This window comes from Pantherophis guttatus, chromosome 1 (assembly GCF_059756535.1).
Source record: "Pantherophis guttatus breed Tessera chromosome 1, ASM5975653v1, whole genome shotgun sequence".
NCBI lineage: Eukaryota > Metazoa > Chordata > Lepidosauria > Squamata > Colubridae > Pantherophis > Pantherophis guttatus.
Genome location: NC_142063.1, coordinates 17,952,661 through 17,972,181, shown reverse-complemented (window position 1 = coordinate 17,972,181; position 19,521 = coordinate 17,952,661). Strand labels below are relative to the sequence as shown.

At 40.2% G+C, this 19,521-nt stretch overlaps 2 protein-coding genes across 6 annotated transcripts in view; one reads left to right on the top strand and one right to left on the bottom strand.

Annotated features, from left to right (window-relative positions):
* Positions 1-3,003, top strand: part of IZUMO4 (IZUMO family member 4) — a 37,809-nt gene extending 34,806 nt beyond the window's left edge. For all 4 annotated transcript variants that reach the window (XM_087881521.1, XM_034437745.3, XM_087881516.1 and 1 more), the window contains one exon: positions 2,831-3,003. In XM_087881521.1, the coding sequence (XP_087737647.1) occupies positions 2,831-2,931 (101 nt within the window). In that variant the 3' untranslated portion in view covers positions 2,932-3,003. The remainder of the gene's footprint in view (positions 1-2,830) is intronic.
* A 1,119-nt stretch (positions 3,004-4,122) lies between these two features.
* AP3D1 (adaptor related protein complex 3 subunit delta 1) overlaps positions 4,123-19,521 on the bottom strand; it is a 54,998-nt gene continuing 39,599 nt past the window's right edge. Inside the window, exons 22-32 of one of the 2 annotated variants that reach the window (XM_034437742.3) lie at positions 17,464-17,665; positions 16,845-16,907; positions 15,328-15,414; positions 14,906-15,043; positions 14,079-14,126; positions 13,722-13,911; positions 11,938-12,026; positions 10,991-11,076; positions 9,246-9,367; positions 6,873-6,952; positions 4,123-5,178 (exon numbers count right to left, since the gene is read on the bottom strand). In XM_034437742.3, the coding sequence (XP_034293633.2) occupies positions 5,083-5,178; positions 6,873-6,952; positions 9,246-9,367; positions 10,991-11,076; positions 11,938-12,026; positions 13,722-13,911; positions 14,079-14,126; positions 14,906-15,043; positions 15,328-15,414; positions 16,845-16,907; positions 17,464-17,665 (1,201 nt within the window). In that variant the 3' untranslated portion in view covers positions 4,123-5,082. The remainder of the gene's footprint in view (positions 5,179-6,872; positions 6,953-9,245; positions 9,368-10,990; positions 11,077-11,937; positions 12,027-13,721; positions 13,912-14,078; positions 14,127-14,905; positions 15,044-15,327; positions 15,415-16,844; positions 16,908-17,463; positions 17,666-19,521) is intronic. The other variant, XM_034437743.3, reaches the window with a different exon arrangement.

Below are 19,521 nucleotides of genomic sequence, written 5' to 3'. Positions count from 1 at the left end.
TCATCATGCTACTGGGTATGGGGTTTGTAATGAGAGGTAAAGAAGGAAAACATAGGAAGAATGGTTGGAAAGCTAGATAACTACCTATCTGAAATCTTGTTAAAGATGAATTCCAATTCTGGGCAGTTGGGCTAGAACAGGGGTGTCCAAACTTGCATCGTCACGATGTCTTCACATGACATATCACGACTTTTTCCCCCTTCGCTAAACCGGGCGTGGACGTAGCCAGTGCCTGACACATCCGGGCTGCGGGCGTGACACCTCTGGGCTAGAAGATCTCTAAATTTCCTTCCAATTCTTACCTACTACAATTCAAAATAGTCTGTACACCTAACACAATCTGAAGATGATAGTGGATTATCGCTCACATTATTCCCAACCGTTATGCTAGCTAGGGTTGAAGGAAGTTGGAATCTAATTTCATGGGCCGCACGCCCGGTTACCCAGAACAGGTGCAAAGAGGAATGCCTTAAGTCAATTTTTTTTTCAACCATAGCAACTTGCGGATATAGGTAATCCTCGATTTACGACTACAAATGAGCCCAACATTTCTGTTGCTAAGCAAGAGAGTTGTTAAGTGAGTTTTGCCCCACTTTGACCTTTTTTTGCTACAGTTATTAAGCAAATCATATGGCCATTAAGTCAATCTTCCTTGACGGAAGTTGTCTAGAAAGTTACAAATGGTGATCACATGACCCCAGAACAGTGCAACCATCATAAATATATGCCAGTTGACAAGTGCCCAAATTTTGATTATGCAACCATGGGGATGCTGCAATGGCTGTGTGAGAAGTGGTCATACGTCCCGTTTTTCAGTGCTGTTATAACTTTGAACCAGTGGTGGGTTGCTCCTGGTTCAGCCCGGTTTGGGCGAACCGGTAGTGGAGATGTTGTGACATCAGTGAACGGGTTCTTATGACTGTGAGATAGGCCCTCCTGCCCACCCCCACATTATACCTATCTTTGTCGTTTTTTAGCCCAGCTGATAGGTGCGGTAGAGTGGATTGCTGCACCTCAGCTAGGCAGAAATTAATACGCTTGCGCGGAGCGATTGCACGCAAAGTGTGTGCGCAAAGAGAACCGGTGGTAACACCGGTTGGAACCCACCACTGCTTTGAATGGTCACTAAACAAAAGTTGAGGATTACCTATATATGGAATTCTGGGAGTTGAAGTCCATGTATCTTCAAGTTGGCAAGACTGAGAAAGATTCTGTTTAGTTAAGGTCAGCATTTTTTTATTGAGAGAATACCACCTCTTAGATCTTAGAAATTCAGAATGTAATTTAAAACACTCTTTCAAAGTGGCCGCATCTGCCAAACCAGGCCCTATTTTGCTGAGACGAAATGGAAGAGGCTGATCTTACTCTTCTTGATTTACACTGTTGTAAATCAAGTCTATGGAGGATTTACAATCCTCCATAGACTGTTCCCAAGAAATGTGGCCTTCAAAACTAATCCCCCACAAAAGTAGACTTTTTAAACATCCTCTTGCTACAGGTTATATAGCAACTTCAAAATGGCTTCTCTTCCATTAAATTTGGAATTTGGAAAGCCCCTACATGGGGCTCCCCTTGAGGAGCACCCGGAGGCTCCAACTGGCGCAGAGTGCGGCCGCGCGGGTGGTAATGGGAGCGACATGGCGTTCCCATGTAACACCTCTCCTGCGCGAGCTGCACTGGCTCCCGGTGGTCTTCTGGGTGCGCTTCAAGGTTTTGGTTACCACCTTTAAAGCGCTCCATGGCTTAGGACCCGGGTACTTGCGGGACCGCCTACTACCACCAATAGCCTCCCACCGGCCGGTATGCTCCCATAGAGAGGGGCTCCTCCGGGTGCCGTCAGCCAAACAATGCCGACTGGCGGCCCCCAGGGGGAGAGCCTTCTCTGTGGGGGCACCTACTATCTGGAACGAGCTCCCCCCAGAGATACGGAGGATCCCGGATCTGCGCACCTTCCGCCGCGCCTTAAAGACCTTACTATTTCACCAGGCCAGCCTGGCCTAATTTTCCCCCTCTTTTATAAAAGATTTTTAAAATTTTAAATATTTTTTAGTATTTATATATTCAATTTTAAATTGGTTTTAAAAGTTTGGGGTTTTAAATTTGTCGGGGCCAAAATTATTTAATTTGATTTTATTCTATTTTTTAAATTTTGTATTGTATGTGTTTTTATTGTTTGGCTGTGCACCGCCCTGAGTCCTTCGGGAGTAGGGCGGTATAGAAATCTAATAAATAAATAAATAAATAAATAAATAAATTTGGCTAACTTTATTGAACACCAAGTTGTTGCCAAAGCCGACTGATGATTTTAAAAAGGGATCTTTTTTAAAAGGAGACTTCTCCCTGGAGCAATTGGTGTCTAAGTGGAACTTTTAGCCCAGTGGTGTCCAACCTTGGCTACTTTAAGACCTGGGCTTCAACTCCCAGAATTTTCCAGCCTGGGGAATTCTGGAAGTTGGAAGTCCACAGGTTTTAAAGTGAATAAAAGCAGATGCGTGTCCCAGGATTATGTTGCAGGATCTAATCTGAGTTGGTCTTAAAGTGGCCAAGGCTGGACATCCCTACTTTGGTCAAAGATAATATTCAAGTGAATCACAGCAAAGGGGATGTTGAGTCTGAGCCATATATTTTGATTAGAGGTAATCTACAGGGGGAAAGCATTTCTAATGAACCAAGACACCCCTTAGAGCTTTCTGTGCTTTCCTCAATTTCCAGCCCAAGTCTTGAAGGGCTTGTTTTGTCTTGGGCTAATGTGTGGTGCTCCCCTAACAAATGTGAGACGTTGGGAAGAGCTATTAATAATATCTGTGGGTTTCCTTCTCTCTGTTCATAGGTATAGGAGATACTCTGTCAAAAAACTGGCTCAAAATGATGGCTTTGAAGGATATGGAAGAGGACGCCGCTCTCTTAAAACTACTTGAGCCCACTTGTTGAATTGTTGAGTTGCTGTTTCTTTTGTGTAACACAAATGTGACACACAAAATAAAATGAAGAGATCCATCCAAACTGCTCTCCTGATGATTAATCCCACTATATTCGCATGCAAATTGAAGAAGTTTATTTTCTTAATATCCCTGTTCCCCAGCAGTGTGGATAATATCTGGGAGCCTTTCTGAAACAAAATGGACAAAAAAGAAAAGTAATGATAGGCTCCTTCTTACTGGTCTGATTAAAGTGACTGGGTGAAGGTAGGAATGATGGTGGTTCACAATCTTACAAAAGGAACCATGATTAAAACGCCTTTAACATCTGGATTTCAATCCAGTATCTGTTGTTAAGGGCCAGGAGGCAATTTGAACCAAGTGGAAAAAGGCTTGAATACCTTTAAAAATCCTGCATTCACCATTAAGATTCAAGGCACAATTCAAAAGATTTTTAAATTCTGTAAGTTTTGAAATTTTATTCGATCATCTTGACACAAAAAATTCTTACAGCAGCTTTGTGGTATGTGTTTTGTGGGGGAATGTCGATAGTAAATAACTTTTTCTTTTAAACATAACATATTGTACAATTTTCAGAAGAGTTTTAGAATCACTGTAAGAGAACAGACTCTACATGCTAAAGTGACAAGTTTTCATCCAGGAATATATATATTTATATATATAGATATATATATTTAAAACCCACTAACTTCAAGGAGCATTTGCTCTTTTAAGACATTTCTGAATATGCGCAGATTTCCTAACCCCCAACAAAATCTGCACTAATCCACAAAAAGTCAACAAATAACACTCCCCGCCTTGCTCCTTGCAATAACTGCTTCACCAGCCTCTGCTGCAATATTGGGAGAATGCTAAATTATTCTCAGTAAATCTTGCAGCTCAGCTCCCAACAGACATAATTACTGTACTGATATTAAAAAAAAAAAAAAAAAAAAAGACCCCTGACCACACAGAAGAATATTGAGGCACCAAATGTCTTGAAACATAGAGGACATAATGCAAGCCAGAGACCAAAGGATTCTGTTCGTTCCATCCTGTCCCCCCCCCCCACTGCCCCCTCCCCCCAAAAAAGTTCAGGATTCTAAATATCAGTGCTTGGAGTATCCAATAGTGAAGTTTCACTGTGAGAGAATTTTTAAAAAAAATCGAGTTAAGGGCTGCCGTGGTGCAATTTCTCATTCACTTTTAACAACGATCAAGGTGTCCCACCCTATTTGTAACTGATCATCACTAATATCTTCCAATCTTGAAGAGGAGAAAAAGAAGAGTTTGCCAAAAAAAAAAAAAGAAAAAAAGAAACCACTGGCTGCAACTATGGAGTGAGGACACTTTTAAAACAAACTGTCACTAGATTGTGGCCATCTGCTTAAGTGTAGGCTTTGTAAAAGCTGGGCATGGCAGATTGGCCCCACTGTTGGATTGTTCAACCTAACATAGAAGAAAGGAAAAAATAATAATAATAATCACAAAACCCCCAAATCCACACAGACACAATGACTTTGGACTTCTAATTAGGCTACTTTTCGTTAATTCCAGGAATGAAATATTGCATTGGACTTGAAACATTCCTGTGGGAGCCCACCCTGATGAGAGAGGATCAACCAATCCCAGCCTGGGGCAGCAGGAAATGCTCTGGAACAGCCGTAGGGAAGGAGGGAAGACGCATCCCAATTGGTTGCAGAGGAGGGACATTCTGACCTTTTTCTCCTTTTAAGTGCGGGGCAGTTTAAAACGATAAATGGAATTGACCTCCTCTCACACCAGGAGAGGCGCAAGCACACCCAGGGATGCTGTTGGGTTTCCAATATGGATTCTGCATCTCCCCTACCCCGTTTTCTCCTTTGCCATGATGTCAATCCAATCGAGGATCTCTCTGCTATGGTCGGATCGTTCCAAACGGAGGGGAGAGGAGAGCACAGTCCTAAGATGTGTAAACCGTAACAAAATTAAAACAAAAAATAGAACAAACACAACAACCCAGGAGGGAGGAGGAAATGGAAAACACATGCCCTGGGAGATCAAACATGCGCACAGAGGGAGAGAAATCGAATGCTCCACTGATATCAGTCCTGTGAGCCTCCTCGGGATGCTGCTCGTCTGGAGGGCCAGAAGGATGAGGGGCTGTGCCCGATTTTGAGAGCACTCAGCATTTTGACAGGGTTTCTTTGAATTCTGACAACAGATTTCCCAATAAGGTTGAATCATCGCATTTCCCATCAATGGACACGGAGTTTTCTCCCTGCCAAAAGGATTCATTGAAGAGGGGGAGGGGGGAGAGAAAAACATAGTTTTTTAGGGTTAGGTAGCATGATTCTTGGCTCTTTGTTTGTATCCCTTTATTACATCCAATGCATCTTCCTCCTCCTATTTTCCCCACAACAAGAACCTTGTCAGGTGAGCTGGGCTGTGAGAGAGAGACTGGCTCAAAGTCACCGGCCAGCTTTCATGCCTAAAGCGGGACTTGAACTCATTGTCTCCTGATGATTAGCACAAAGTCACTCAAGTGGTTTTCATGCCTAAAATGAGGACTAGAACTACTGTAGTTTCCCCCATTTCTAGCCTGGTGCCTTAAACACTAGATCAAATTGCTTCTCATAATCATCCTTCCTCTCATCTGCCTGGAAATTGAATCATGTTTGTTCTTTTCTCCTTTCTTACAAGGAGATTTACCTGTCTGTTAGGAAGCAACTTCACTTCTCCCCTGTTGAAGGGAGGCCATCCACATTATGGATTTAGCAGGGAGTCAGACTGAGAGAGGTGTTGAACAGACAACATTTAACTTTCTCTCTTTAAAAAGCAAATTGAAGTTGGAAGTTGACAAAATATACAATGCTACTAATGCCGCTACCTGTCATCTGATGGCCATCTTCTTTGCGTTCCGTAAATGATATGTTTAAATGATGTGTAGATGCATGTATTATTGCAAATACAGAGCAACCTCTATTGTGTCAATTCCCAAAAATTAAACAATTTCTTTTGCATTAATTGTTGGAACTGATTTATTATTTAATACTTGATATTCTAACTAAGGATGTTATTAAGAGTATAGGTAGACCTCACTTAATGACCGTTTGTTTAGAGATCATTCAAAGTAATGACTGTGCTGGAAAAAATGGATTTACATCCAATCTTTGAAGTTGTGATCATGACTCGGGTGCTTGGGTGCTCCTTTGCACATGTTATGATGGTTGCAGATGCCTGTGGTCATGTGATGTGATGAAATCTGTGGATGGCCTTGAGGAAAGAGGGGAAGAGATGCTGCCCAGGAAGCAAAATCAGTCATGAGAAGCAGGAGCCCCCAACAACCTAATGGTCAGAAAAGGAATCTTAATAAGGACAGTTCTAATTGTTCAAGAGGCAGGGGGTGGAGTTTGTACTTTCAGACAGGATTGCAGGATTCTGATAATGTAGCCTCAACATAAAGTTTGCCTAATCGTGTTTACCTGGGAGAGCTGACAGGGGATCACCTTTTGCGACCTCTGTAGCAAGGTTCCAACAAGCAAAGTCAATGGGAAAGCTGGCAAAAGGTTGCAAGTCAGTCATGTGATGTCTCACTTAAATCCCCGCATGTGGGATTCACTGAACAAACGCAACCGGAAGTGCCAAAACCTCCATTGTAAGTTGGTATGGTCAAGTGATTTTCTGCTTTCTGATCACATCATTTAATGAGAGAGTGCCATTTTGAATTAGAGTCATTAAGTGAGGATTACTTATTTTAATTGTATTGTGGAAGTAACAAAATCTAGAGATGAGAAAAGTTACTACCTACTATGCCCGTGATTAAAATACCTGATTTCTGCAAAGCATCATATGTATGATGGGACAGTGTCCTATTATGCTTTAGTATTTGTAGCTGACTGATTAAACATATGCTAATGCTATCACCACGTATCGGTTGCACAATTTTGTGCTTTGACCTGTTCTTGGAGTCACCTTTTTCACAAGTAGGCAGACATGATGGCCCTGGATAGAACGGCTGTACATGGATGCACAGGCCCCCATGCGTTCAACAACTGAAAGAAAAAAGAAAATGGTTAAAGGGCTTCCATCCCTCCCCCAAATAAGGCTTTTGGATTTTTTTTTAAAAAAAGAACTGCACAGCTTTAAGGAGTGCGTATCTGCATGAGCCACTGATCTAAGTAGATCAACTATAGTTGGTCACTCAGGCAGAAAAAAATAACAAATGATGGGGAGAGGGAAGAATCCCAAGTACCAAAAATCATGTTTATCTGACTATTTTTTATTGACAGTTGGGATTTATTCCACTCTTTTTAGTGTCTGCTTTCCTCTTCCATTCTTCAGAAAAGAAACAAGTCATTTTTTCCCAGGGCACATCATTCTCATATATATCCCTGGATTGATGACATCACATTGGGCAGATGCAGCAAAATGACTGAGCCCCAGCAAGTAATTGCACTGAGACAGTCAGCACAGCAAATCTGCTATAGTGAAACATCTCCTCTAAGAAGAGATGCTTTTGGCTCACAGAATTAGCAGTTTTCTCATGGGAAGTCATTTGAGAAGCACTAACAATTACATTTCTCCTTCTAATAATAAGACAAAACTAGCACAGCAACTCACACAATGTTCAATAAGAAGCCACCTGCAAGCTTGCATGGTTTTAATTCCCTTTTTAAAACCCCAAGACACCTCTCTAGGATTTATTTATTTATCGTACTGCAGGTTCACATCACATTTCAATAAAAACTCAAAGAGATAACAATACAAAAAACAAAATAGTCTAAAATATTACAAACCTCTCTAGGAATTCCTAGCTGAGAGAAGCAAATTTTTCTTGTCATTTCAGCTATTAAATTTCCATTAAATTTCAATGGAATTTCTGGAATGAACTTTATTCTTGCTTTTTTACTTTTTTGGATCATAAAGTATTGTTTGCCCTCTGGATTATGAATGTAAATTGTTACCAGAATAACAGAGTTGGAAGGGACCTTGGAGGCCTTCTAATCCAATCCCCTGCTCAAGCTGGAGACCCTACCATTTCAGATAAATGAATGCCCAATTCCTTCTTAAAAATCTCCAGTGTTAACTTGTTATTTGGTTAACCAGTGTTGGTAATCTACCCTAGGAACACTTTTGAGACAAAGGGTAGTATGTGAATTGAAATCATCATTTACCACAGCCAGCCCTCAGAAAAAATTTGCCCTGAAGGATGCCAAGGAAACCAGGGAGCCTTTTTGGGTTAACTTGTCCTGTCATTCTCAAGATGAGAACTTTCACTGCCATTTGGAGGTATCAGGATAGAAAAGCTGGTTTATATCCAGAGCAGAACATATTTACTATGTAACAGATCAGTGTTTCTCAATCTCAGCAAATTTAAGATATGCAGAGTTCATCTTCCAGAATTCCCAGCATGCTGGCTGGGTAATTCTGGGAGTTGAAGTCCACACAACACTGTAATAGACAATCTTGCATCTGAAAAAGGGGACCAATCTCAGTCAATCTAAGTAAATATTTCCTACTGTCAAGTGATAGCAATTTTGCTATCCTTCCTGGTATTTAATGTATTAACCAGGAATATTCTGCATGCAAACCACAAGTTACTTTGGAGTGGAAGCAATAAACTAGCAAGAACAATTTCCATTTTCAGTACCTTTTACAAAATGCTTAATCTCACATTCTTGGTTTACTTCTTTTAAAATATATGCTTTACACATATATAAGCAATTCAAGATGGGAGAGAGAAGCGAACTGCTGCATTATAAAAGAATTAACCCAAAAATTATATTGGGACACTGAGTTTAAGAGAAAGGGAGCAAAGAAGAAGAATTAGGGAAAAAAAATAACTTCAGAAAAAGCAGTTACATTTGTTCCAGCAAACAAAAACTGCACCATACAACCACCATCAGCATTTAAGTATGGCATGCAAGTTTTGGAATTTAGGGTACACTTTCAGAAGGAGCAAACTCTTGTACCTCAAATTTTCAGAATCCTAGTTGGAATAGATTCTGCAAAAAAAAATCCAGTCTTTCACAACCTAATATTCCCCAGATATACTGGGAAGCAACATCCAGAGCTTAGAACTGGGAAACTTTGGAAGTCAGAGTCTCAACAAATGGAGAGCAGCCAGGCTGGGCAGATTAATAGGTTACCTCCTGTTCAGTGTTAAGAAACCAGGGCTAAAGACTAACAATGGCTGATTGTCAACTGTCTGAAGAATTTTGCAAAATGAGGATTCGCCAATCTTTGGGTGACCCTGAAGTGGAGAAGTTTATGCCCAGCAGCAGAGTTGTAAGCCAATATGCACAAAACGGTATGAGTCAAGGAGTCTTCTTAGTAGGAACTCACCAGAGAAATGATGGTGGAAGCAAATTTTTGCCAGTAGGTGATGGAAAGGGATGGTGATGCCATCAACCTTAATTGAGCTAGCATGCAGGTCCCCCAACTCCAACAGCTTGGCAAAAGCATCACTGTGGAAAATACAAAGAGGAAGTAGCTTAGATGAGTAGTGGAGGAAGTTGGAAATTACAGAATGACGAACATCTACCTTGACCTATTTCATATTACAGGGGATTTTAAAACTTCTTCCAAGCTCAGTCCATTTTTACTTTCTGTAATTTTTTTTTTTTTAATTTGATTTATATGCCTCCCTTCTCCGAAGACTCAGGGCGGCTTACAATGTGCTCAGCAATAGCCTTCATCCTTTTGTATATTTATACAAAGTCAGCTTATTGCCCCCACAAACTGGGTCCTCATTTCACCTACCTTAGAAAGGATGGAAGGCTGAGTCAACCTTGAGCCTTGGCGAGATTCGAACCCTGCAGTAATTGCAGGCAGCTGGTCTTAATAAGCTTAATAACAGGGTGCCTTAAACCCCTGTACTACCAAGGCTCTTATTTGAATAAGAATAAGAATTTGAATAAAAGAGAATGTATGTAACTAGGAGTTGAACTGTAGAGTCCTTGGTGCTCTCTGGGTTTGGTTGTTTGCTTGCAACCAATGCCTGATGATGATGTTATCTGGTTGGATAGTGAAAATCTACAAGCAAACAATCAAGCTCAGAGAGCACCACACTCTCTCTGTAATCTTCAGGGATGCTTCCTCCATTGGTCATCTGCTTACTGTATTCTTTAGACAACATTAGAAAAAGTCAGATTCAAGGAATAAAACAACAACTGTTATCATTCAGTTGACAGCAAAATCCTCCAGACAGCTATTTCCATTTATTCATCTACAGGCTCACTACTGTAACAGAAGATATTATGAAATTACTACAATACTGTATATATTGTATATTATTATACTGTACATCTGAATAATCTATTATTCAACAATAATAATATGGAATCTTTTTCTAATTACATTATACTCTGAATTTCTCACATTCTATGCTAATTCTAATGCAAAAGCCAACTATTTCCATTAATTTCCCCACTGAAGTGTTCTCACAGATATGATTAAATACTCAGGAATAGATGCTATGAGGGAAACATGCTCACTTCAAACCATTTTAGCTATTTCAAGATTTCCTAAAAGATTCTACCTTGTATAGTTGCATGTTGCTTCTCTTTCTTCAAAACTTTCTACAAAACCCACGTCTCTGAAAAACTGACAGTCTGCTACTTTCCCTTAATGAACTAGGTATTAATTACTTTTCACTAAATGTACCTACATTTTTCTAGAGTGCTACAATTGATGTGATTTTTCGCTACGTCATCCTAAAATCCTACATGAGAACGTATGCCTTTGCAAGTTTTACAAATTTCAAGAGATTTTAAAGAAAACATATTCATTTTAAGAATGTGCAGGGGTAATTTTTGGCTGTGAGAAATATTCTGCTACCCACAGAAATTATGCTATGGATCTCTGTAATAAAGCTCGAGTGTGTGTAACTAAAGCAACATCATATTCTTTCTCTACTAAAGGGTGGTTTGATTCTTCTTACATTCTCACTGAATTTTGTCTGCAAATTCATCATGTCACAGCCACATCATTGCAAGAATAATAATGCTGATTTATAGTTAAGAGCACAGTGTATTTCTTTCAACAAATGAAGAACACGTTGCTTTTCTTCAGGAAGTAATGTAACCTACCTGTAACAGGGCGTCGTAATTAGATAAGAGGCACAGCTGAAGTACAGCTTAAAGTCTAACTTTTCATGTGTTGAGCCTTCATCGTCCTGCAGCATAATGACAAATGCAGGTAAACTACAGGACCAAAACCAGTTGTCCAACAAGTGGATGAGGCTTAGTTTAAACATTCTTAAAAGAGCATCAGCCCAAACAGATACTGGGAAGGGAGTCAGAAGGTCACACAGCCTTTAAAGCAGGGGTCCCCAACCTTGGCAACTTTAAGACTTGTGGACTTCAACTCCCAGAGTTCCTCAGCCAGCTTTGCTGGGAGTTGAAGACCACAAGTCTTAAAGTTGCCAAGGTTGGAGACCCCTGCTTTAAAATACTTCATCATCCCAGACATTTTATCCGCTGGATAAAACCCAGGCATTTTATCTTCCTAATATGGCTTAATGTTTGGATTTGGTTCTCATACTCAGCAAGAGAAAGCCAACTCCATTCTCCATCACTGCCTAGAACAGTGTTTTTCAAACTTGGCAACTTTAAGATGTGTGGACTTTATCCCCAACATCCCTTGGGAAACATACTTTTACTCTTCTGGGAGAGTTGCTATAATAGGAGGAAGCCTCAACAAACAGCCTGAAGGGAGCTCATTTCCCACTGCCTTAAGGGAAATATCTCTGCCCATCTACCAGTTGCCCTGAAATTCGAATACAGTAGTCCTCGACTTGCAATCATTTCTTTAGTGACTGCTTGAAGTTACGATGCACTGAAAAAAGTCACCGATGACAGTTTTTCATCCTTATGCCCATTTCAGCACCAGGATGAAAAAAAACAATTCACTCAAGCTAACTAGTGCGGGTCATCTCTTTGAGAAATAAAAAGTTGATGTTAATATCTCTTTAATCCTTTTTAATATTTTCCCAGCAATGAACTACAAGCATTAGCAAAGGATAACAGGTTCTTACTTTGACTATAAATGACAAGGTCCCTTTTAGTTTCTGTGCCATGGCAATACTCTGCAGGGTGAAAACAAACTGGGTTTCATTTGAGACTCCTAAATTTGGGAAAAGACCAAAAAAAAATTAGAATGGGATAACAGGATTTAATTAGATTTATATACAAAGTGAGAATTATATTAAGGCCTATCTTGATTTCAAAATCTTATTTCTCACACTCAGATTTCTTTAAAATACTTAACCATTTTTTCCACTAAAGAGTACAAAGCATTAGCAGTTTAACAATAAACAAAACTATCAATTAGCATTATTTTAATATGTACTAAAGGCATGATCACTGCAGATGGGGACTGCAGCCAAGAAATTAAAAGATGCTTGCTCCTGGAGAGGAAAGTTATGGCAAATCTAGACAGCATACTAAAAAGCAGAGACATCACCCTGCCAACAAAAGCGCGTATAGTCAAGGCTATGGTTTTCCCAATTGCAATGTATGGCTGGGAAAGTTGGACCATAAGGAAGGCTGAGCACCAAAGAATTGAGGCCTTTGAACAATGGTGCTGGAGAAGACTCCTGCGAGTCCCTCGGACTGGAAGGCGATCAAACTGGTCAGTCCTAGAGGAGATCAACCCTGACTGCTCTTTAGAAGGCCAGATCCTGAAGATGAAACTCAAATACTTTGGCCACCTAATGAGAAGGAAGGACTCAATGGAGAAGAACCTAATGCTGGGAAAGATGGAGGGAAAAAGAAGAAGGGACCGACAGAGAATGAGGTGGCTGGATGGAGTCACTGAAGCAGTAGGCGTGAGCTTAAATGGACTCCAAAGGATGGCAGAGGACAGGAAGGCCTGGAGGAACGTTGTCCATGGGGTCACGATGGGTTGGATACGACTTCGCAACTAACAACAACAACAAAGGCAGAATGAGGAACTGCTAGAGACAACTACAAATAGTCCTCGACTTACAACAGTTCATTTAGTGACTGTTCAAAGTTACAACAGCACTGAAAAAAGTGACTTATAATCATTTTTCACACTTATGACTGTTGCAGCATCCCCATGGTCACATGATCAAAATTCAGATGCTTGGCAACTGGTTCACATTTACGACAGTTGCAGTTTCCCCAGGTCATGTGATCCCCTTTTGTGACTTTCTGTCAAGCAAAGTCAATGGGGAAGCCAGATTCACTTAACAACCGTGTTGCTGACTTAACAACTGCTGTGATTCACTTAACAATCGTGGCAAGAGTGGTCACAAAATAGGGCAAAACTCACTTAACGAATGTCTCGATTAACAACAGAAATTTTGGGCTCCATTGTGGTCGTTAGTTGAGGACTACCTGTACCACTATAGGGCAACTGCATTTGTCATTATCCACTTTAACTCGGAAAATCATTCAACTTTAGAAAAAACTCTGCATAATGGGAACCAATTAAAACCATTGTTTCCAGGATAGGCCAATGGGCTCATATTCTGGTCCTCAGGAATACCCTTATAAAGATAGTATGTCATGATCAGACATCCAACATCTTTTGGAGATTATTTGGGCTGACAATGGACCAGCAGCAGCAAGAATCTGTTCAATTCTGAATCCACACCTTTGAAGATTAGTCCCATAAACTGAAACACAAACAAGACTAGGCTATGTTGCTCTAAAAATTTAAGAAAACTTTGGCTCAGACGGAACTATGATATGTCTTCGTAAGAAGATATGCCCTGTCCTCCCAGATTCTTTACAAAGGCTTCTTTGTAAAGCTCTTTCCCACCCCCTCTCACCAGAAAGCATGCAGTCATACCAGGAGGGAGTTGAAAAGGGACAGGTATCCCATCATGGATGGAGGATCCTTCCGGCCGCAGCATTTTAGTATTCAGAGAGTCCAAAACGTTCAGCTCCATGCTCTTTAGGAAACTGTTGCTCGTATTCTCAAAGATCACAGAAACTGTAACCTGGCTATCATTCTGGAGGTTCCCCTGGATATCGTATGTCTGCAAAAAAGAATTGTTGGAAGGGAGAGGACACAAGAGAAATTAGGAGCTCCTTGGTGCTGCTGAAAACTGGTTTGGAAAACAAGAGCAAAGCATGGTAGATCCTGATCATAGTTCAGAGAAGTCAAGACAAACCAAAAATTGGAAAAAGCACATGGGCTACTCACCATTTTAATGTACGGATTTTCAGCAAGGAGAGTATAGCTTGACATAGGCTGGGAAAGAAGGAGAGAGGAAAAGTTAAAGTAAGCAAAAGGGAAAGAAAAGAATAATGTAACCTGGGAGCTGCCTATACAGCAATGAAGTGATCTGTGGTTTCAGGTGCAGTTTATCTATGGAGATTCTCAGTCATCCAGGTCATGGTTAAAAAAGCACTTTTGGGACAACCTTTTTTCACTTCACATCCAAGAAGCTTCTTCAGTTCTGACTGAAGAACTTCAGTCAGACCTGAAGAAGCTTCTTGGATGAGAAGTGAAATGTCTTCAAGGCAAAAACAAAGTGCAGTTGCCTTTTGAAAAAGCACCTTTGGGATTTCAATGCAGTAGATTTAACAACCAGGTAACAGCAATAGCAATAGCACTTAGACTTTGCACTTAGATTTATATACTGCTTCACAGTGCTTTACAGCTCTCTAAGTGGTTTACAGAGTCAGCATGTTGCCCCTAACAATCTGGGTCCTCATTTTACCCACCTCGGAAGGATGGAAGGCTGAGTCAACCTTGAGCCTGGTGAGATTCAAACTACCAAACTGCAGTCAGCCGGCAGTCAGCAGAAGTAGCCTGTAGTACTGCATTCTAACCACTGCATCACCACTCTTAATGGTTGGTTACAGTCCCAATAACCTCAACTAGGGGATGGGGAACTTTCTGTAAAGGATCAGATGCTGGGCAAAGCTGCTGCAGAACCATGCCACAGCAATCAGGTCTTCCGGACTCTCAGTATCCCAGCTGTTGAACGATTACACTGATCTCTCTGCACTGATCAGATTTCTCACCGGCAGTGGCTCTTCTTCCAGAGTTCCGTTCTGCACAGATTCCATCTGTGGCTCATCCCCTTGGTCACGACGCTTTGAAAGCTTCTTCTCTTTGGATTTTTCCTCCTTCTTATGCTTCTTCTTTTTATGCTTGGATTTCTGTAAGTCCACATAGACCAAAAGTCACTTCCTGGTTCCTCAATTGCCTCTTGGCTCACCAGTAAAAGCTGTTTATCTTGGACAAGTCATGTATCTTCCAGAATCTGCTGCTAAAACTCATGCTAACCAACCTAGCCCTCTGCCTAAGATACTGCTGATCAAAAACAGTTCAGAAATTATAGCAGATTCAAATCATACTGAAAATATTCCAAGTTGCCATTGTCAGCGACTGGTCAAGAAGCATCCATTACCAGGCAATATACAGAAAAGCGGAGTACACTCACCTTTCCTTCATCTTCTTCCTGAAGTTCCTCCTCTTTCTTAGGTTCTTCAGCTTCCATCGGATCTACACTGACTTCAGGCAGGTCCTGCTAAAGAAACAAACTGGGATAATGAAAGCCAGCTTGGTCTAAGATCTGGGAACATCACAGAAAATATGTGGGTCAAGTCATCCAGGTATGATCCCTGTTCATATTAGTCCAAATGTCCTCAATGTAGTTGGCTTCCTTCTCTAAGCCTCCTTGGGAATGGGCCACACAAAGGAGCCCACCAACTGAAAGTCCATGCCAGCATCTTTGCTTACTTAATGGGGTCACCAAATTCACTCAAAGCACATCCTATGTAAGGCAGAAGAGGGCAACCTTGTATGTAGCCAGCTACTGCAGGTGTGTGTGAAAATGACATAGCTGAAAGAGGCAGGGCTAGATTTTTCATTTCCTTTTTTTGCATTTGGCTTTCAGGTGTTTTGACTAAAATAGAAATGTTAAGCTTATTTTACTGCTTAGTTTTGTAAAAACAAAACAAAACACCACCACTAAATAAATAAAACTACCTTCTCATAATTTGAAAGTTTGTCTCCAAAATTCGGTAGTATAGTCATAGGGAACTCGGTTGACTGTAATAAAAGGGCCTGATAAGTCACATATGATCTGTGGGTTGCCCATCCTAGTTATAAGAATTTATTATTTATTTATTTATTAATTAAATTTTTGTGCCGCCCCTCTCTGAAGACTCAGGGCGGCTTAATACCTTAATAGTTCTCAATTTGTAATCAATGGCCACAACTCCAACTATGAGCTCACAAAAAGATACTCTGCCTTATTACCTGGCCCCCTTTTCTGTCAACCAGGGTCTCCTTAGGATACAGCATGTGCAAAGGGCAGGGATTTCTCTCAGTTGTAAAGTGTCTTGGAGAAAATAAGTGAACAGCAGGAAAAAAAACCCCACTCTTCTCCCAGCCTATATACATGCACTTCTGTATTTTAGGAAACACAAAAAAGCATCACCTGTCCAGGAAGTTAATAATGTAAAAGCATGGAAGAAATCACGGTGTTTTTTTTTATTGCAGGGGATAATACTTCCTCTAAAGTTGCAGTTGTTGTTACGGGGAGGAGGGTAGAGGGTAGAACCTCCCGCAGGAAACAGAATGCTTCTTCCTAAGGCAGATGATGCTTTAAAGAAGAATGTTTTTTTTCCCTCAAGATCACAAGGAAAAGAAATTCACTTCTGAAATGCACCCTCTGAAGTCATAATACTCATCACTGCTAATGCTCCCCTCACCAAATTTGTAGATTAAATGCAAAGCTTAATTTAGCAATATATTTAATTTGGATCCAAAATAGCAAGGGAAGGAAAGGATGCCACAAGTCTTTTTTGTGACATAATAAATGATTCACCCAGTTCACCTGGATTCTCTTTGCTAGAACTCCCTTCTCTTCCCTGGAAAATTGGAACCAATATTTCTAGAGAAGGAAATATTTTTCAGAGGTTCCGCTGCACATTCTATCAAGGAGAGACTAACCTTTGCCTCCATGGCAGCAACAGGCGGCGGGGTATCAGAAAGCCAGAGGTCCACATCTTGAGCCTGAAAGAACCACCCAAAAAAGTATTATAGACAATTATTATAGGACAACCTCAAGCATTCAAAGCACATATTCTTCTATAGGGCTCCCACACTGCACTAGGCATAATGTCGTTTGCTCTGTTTGAGCTCAACATGAGATATGAACTCAGCCACTGTGATCCAGAATAAACATTATGTGCCCCACAATGTTTACAGGAATATTGTATTCTTAATGTTACAGGTGCAAGAGTTGCCACCATCTGGCAGTTCATGGTTACCTACTGTGTGATATGCAAATGAACTGCAAGGTATAGTCATTTAAATCTCAATCTAGAATTCTGGTTGTATCTGCAAATATGCCGTGTTTGTTCAGAAATATTTGAGCATCTTTATTATTTGCATTGTAAATATTTATAATAAATAAATGCATAAATATTATAAACAGTATATAGAGGTTTTTATTAAGTCAGAATGTTTGAAATATGCTACATTTCATTGTTCCTTGTGGGCACCTATGCCTATCAAGAAGCTCTTCTACTATTGTAAAAAATATGACAGGCAGAAGCAAGGAAATTACCTTTTTGTCGTCTTCATCGGCTTTTCTTTCTCGCTCTTTCCTTTTTTCTTTCTCCTTCTCTTTCTCTTTGTGTTTCTTTTCCTTCTTTTTCGGTTTCTTGCTTTTCTTTTCAACCGCGGGGGCCTGCGTTTCTTGAGGAGATTTAAGGTTGTCGGCATTTCGATGCCTCTGCACGGGAAGTGCCTCACTGTCTGTTAAAGGCCTTAACAAAAAAGATGGTAAGATCTTCAATGAAATTCCACCAAATATCTCTCCCAGCTTCCAAAAGCAGTTCAGGGTCAACACAGAATGTCAGAGGGAATTAGTTCCACTACATAGGATGAAATATAATTCAAGACAACCTAAAGAGCATCATATGAAATTAAGTGATGTTTATTGAACAAAATTGTTAGGATTCTATTTGTAAAATTCTTCAACATAAAAGCAAGCTTTTAAATTCCAGAAAGTGAAAACTGAGAAAATTTAATTTAGCATTTTCCCAGATGAAAAGGTGCGACATTTTAAAAATTCAGATCATTTTAAATATAGAGTTGTATGGTCTGAAAAAGAAAAACACAGCTTCTTTCCAGATTATTTTTGTAATCACATTTAGAAAGCTTGAAAATGTTCCTTAATGCAAATATGGTAAACTTTTTATTTGCTCACTTTTAACTTTTTCAGAGCAGAATTGCAATTTATTCATTCCCCCCATCCCCTGCTTCCTCATGGCCAGAATTTCTGTTAATGACAAATATAGAACTTCTGTGAAAAAAATTGTCAGCCTTTATTAAGGGGAAAAACAATTGAGAAAAGAAAATTATTGCCCACTTGAAATGCATAATTTAGTCTTCCTGTCAATTTTGCAATTTGTTGTATTCATCTTGAAGCAATTGGAGATTCCTCCTTGGTACAAAATTTTAATCTTGAATCTCATTTTACAGAAAGTGGATGGAGGAGTAGAGGAAAAGGAACAGCTCACACTGTAAAGCCCAACATTTCTCTCAACCAAATACCAATTTTCAAATCTCTGCTCAAAGATTGGGAACGTGTGCAAATGAAGTGGCAGGGCCACTATTCTCTGACTGAAATAAGATTGATTATAGGATTCAATAGTTGTGCAGCCAATCATCATAGACTGACTGTTTTATTCCAGACTATAAATGTAGAGATTTGGTGTAAAGTTTTCTGCATAAACAGATGACATTTGCCATGTTGTGTTTTACAATGCTGAACAGAAGCAGTTAGCCTTCCACGCTGACGAAGAGGGAACTTACCTGCCAGAACTCTCTGAAATCAGACTGTGTATGAGAGACAGACAGACAGGAAGAAAAACAGTATGACTACAAGATATGATAACCTCTGGGGATGGAAATAATCCAAAGGCAAAATAGAGAAATTCTACCTGATTCCAACAATGTCTTTCAGTGTTGAAAAACAAATATGTTTTGCCTCCATTTGAAATTTAGGGAACTAATATAGTAAGATTCTCCAAATCCCATCAAGACTAATGAGCATGGTTAAAGCTCAGGACAGAAGAGATGCAGTCTAGAAACATCTGGAGAGCTGCGGGTTTCTCCATTCCTTCTCTAATGGCACAAGGAAGATCCAAGCCTGCAATCCTCCCTTTGTAAGCCTAATAGCAATAGCACTTAAGACTTATATACCGTTTCACAGTGCTTTACAGCCCTCTCTAAGCGGTTTACAGAATTAGCATATTGCTTCTAACAATCTGGGTCCTCATTTAATTGACTTCAGAAAGATGGAAGACTGAGTCAACCTTAAGCCGGTCAGGTCTGAACTCTTGGCAGTGGCGGAGTCAGCTTGCAATACTGCATTCTAATCATTGTGCCATTACTGCTCTTGAATTCCCTTAATGCATCTTCATGTTCAGATCTCAGATGTACCAACATAACATTCAAATAACTATTTGAACTATTTGAATAACCATTCTATAACTAAATTTATAAAACCAGCAGTGTAGGAATCAAAGCCCAAGTCTTTAGCTTGTCTACTTTAATTTATGGTGAGTACACCACGTTCAGCATTCAATAAATCCCACACTCTGTCACATTCAGCACT